A 2,004-nucleotide genomic window follows, 5' to 3' on the forward strand; every position below is an offset into this window, starting at 1 on the left:
CGGCGGCGTGCCCCCGGTGCAGGTACCGCTCCAAGGGGCTTCTCTGCTCTCCTGTGCAGCCTTGCATGGGCACGGTGGGGTTGGGTTTGCCTTCTGCCAGCTGGATGTGTGCTGGGTTTTCTTCTCCAGGTGTACTGGCAAGCTCTGGGCTGTACCTACTGGGTTCACTGGCACATGGTTGAGATAATTGGCCCTTCAGAACAAAAGGAGTTGGAGGGCCAGGAGAAGGTGAACATCCTGACACGAAACCACAGACTGAGAGCAGGTGAGCAGCCCCGTCGGTCTCCTTCGAGCGTGTTCCAACTCTCCCACTGCCCTCCTGTCACCTTCCTTTCTCCCAGCAAGCTATGGTATGGTGGGGACCTCTTCTGCCCAGCACGAGGAATGAGGAGCATGCAGCAGAGGATGGGGGAGCTGGCAGAGCTGACGGTGCCCTCCCTTGCTCTGCTCCCCTGCAGTTCCACAGCCATTCCTGTGCAAGCCCTTGGGGGGGCTGTACTCCCTGCCTTACCTGGGGCAGCGGCTGCCCAAGGCTGCAGACACCCTGAGCCGTGCCGAGTGGTGGGAGCTGCTCTTCTTTGTGAGGAAGCTGGAAGCACAGGAGCAGAAAGAGATCACCTGCCTCATCCAGCAGCACCTGGGAGAGCAGGTAGGGACCAGTGCCTGCAGCAGGGAAATGGGAGGGAGGAGCAAAGGGAAGATGAGGGAAGGGAGCAGGCCCAGAGGAGATGGCAAGTGTGAGCTGTGCAGGGCCAGCGTGAGCGGGGCAGAAATGGGAGGGTGAGTGGGGATGGGGAGAGCTTGGAGAGCTTGGCCCAGCAGAGCAGTGATGGAGATGAGAGGACAGGCAGTGTCCCCTGACTGCAGAGTGACTGTCCAGCAAGGTTTGGGCAGGCGAGGCGAGGCCGTGGGGTGACTCTGCCAGTTGCAGTTGGGTGCTGAGCACGGGTGGGAGGTGTGGGCTGGTGGGAGTCGGGCTGGGGACAGGCAGGGGAGGGTGGCAGTGGGCAGTGGCCCTGGGCACCTCTGGCGGTGCAGCCTTTCTGTCCGTGGTGCCAGGGGCCGCCACAAGGGGCGTGGGGTGCGTGGCGAGCCCGAGGTTAACTTGTCCCCGTGGGTGTGGCTGTCGGAGGTGGATGAAGAAGCGCTGGTGCAGCTGTCGGTGCCTGCGGAGCTGGCCCAGAAGGTGCTGCAGGTCCTGGAGGAGCGGTGCCAGGGCAGCTCTCTGCGGGACCTGCGTGGCTCCCGTGTCTACGCCAGACACTCCCTGGGGGGGGGAGCCGAGCAGGATGGTGGAGGGAGCCCCGCAGTGTCCTCAGAGGGTGACAGGAGCGCCGGCCCTGAAGGCACGATGGCCAAGGCAGCGGAGGGAGACCTTTGTGCAGCCCCAGGGCCGCCCCAGGACCTCGGTGTGGCAGTGAAGTCGGATTCCCAGCTGTTCAGCGAGCTCTTGGAGAGGGAAGGGCTGTTCTTGCCAGAGGTGACGGAGGAGCAGAGCCAAGGTAATGTCCTGCCACACGCTGGGGCACAGGCGCCGTGCTGGCAGCGGCACTGCTGGCTCCACAGGGGAAGGCTCTGGGCAGGGCATGGGGGCCGTGCAGCCAGGGCCGCCTGAGGTGGGTGGGGGTGCCTGTGGGTGCTGGGTGTGTGGCTGTGCGGCACCCTGGGAGCTGCTGGAGGTGTCAGCGCTGCCCTGACAGCTCCGTCCCTGCGGCCAGCGCTGGGCAGCTCCAAGGGGCTGAGTGAGAGCGGCTCGCTGGCCAAGGTTGCAGCTGTGGTGGAGGTGATCCAGAGCAGCAGCTCAGCGGTGGGGCTGCGCTTAGCTGGGCTCAAGCACATCCTGGAGATGCTGGAGGAGGAGCCCAAGTCGGAGCAGCAAGCTGGCACAGCCCAGGGCGGGCTGGGCATCGGGAGCGCCGGGTGAGTGCTGGGGAGCTGCACAGCCCTCCTGCAGCCTGGGGAGGGCCCTGTGGGCAGGGTGGGGGCCGGTGCTGAGCTGGAAGA

At 65.4% G+C, this 2,004-nt stretch overlaps 1 protein-coding gene across 1 annotated transcript in view; it reads left to right on the forward strand.

The window, feature by feature from the left end:
- The window catches only part of LOC102040298 (cullin-9), a gene marked incomplete at its 3' end in the record, with an annotated part of 15,035 nt that overhangs the window by 5,853 nt on the left and 7,178 nt on the right, over positions 1-2,004 (forward strand). Inside the window, exons 3-7 of the mRNA XM_031065369.1 lie at positions 3-22; positions 130-265; positions 459-649; positions 1,133-1,502; positions 1,719-1,915. Coding sequence (XP_030921229.1) covers positions 3-22; positions 130-265; positions 459-649; positions 1,133-1,502; positions 1,719-1,915 — 914 coding nt within the window. The remainder of the gene's footprint in view (positions 1-2; positions 23-129; positions 266-458; positions 650-1,132; positions 1,503-1,718; positions 1,916-2,004) is intronic.

Source organism: Geospiza fortis, unplaced genomic scaffold (genome assembly GCF_000277835.1).
Source record: "Geospiza fortis unplaced genomic scaffold, GeoFor_1.0 scaffold367, whole genome shotgun sequence".
Classification (NCBI taxonomy): Eukaryota; Metazoa; Chordata; class Aves; order Passeriformes; family Thraupidae; genus Geospiza; species Geospiza fortis.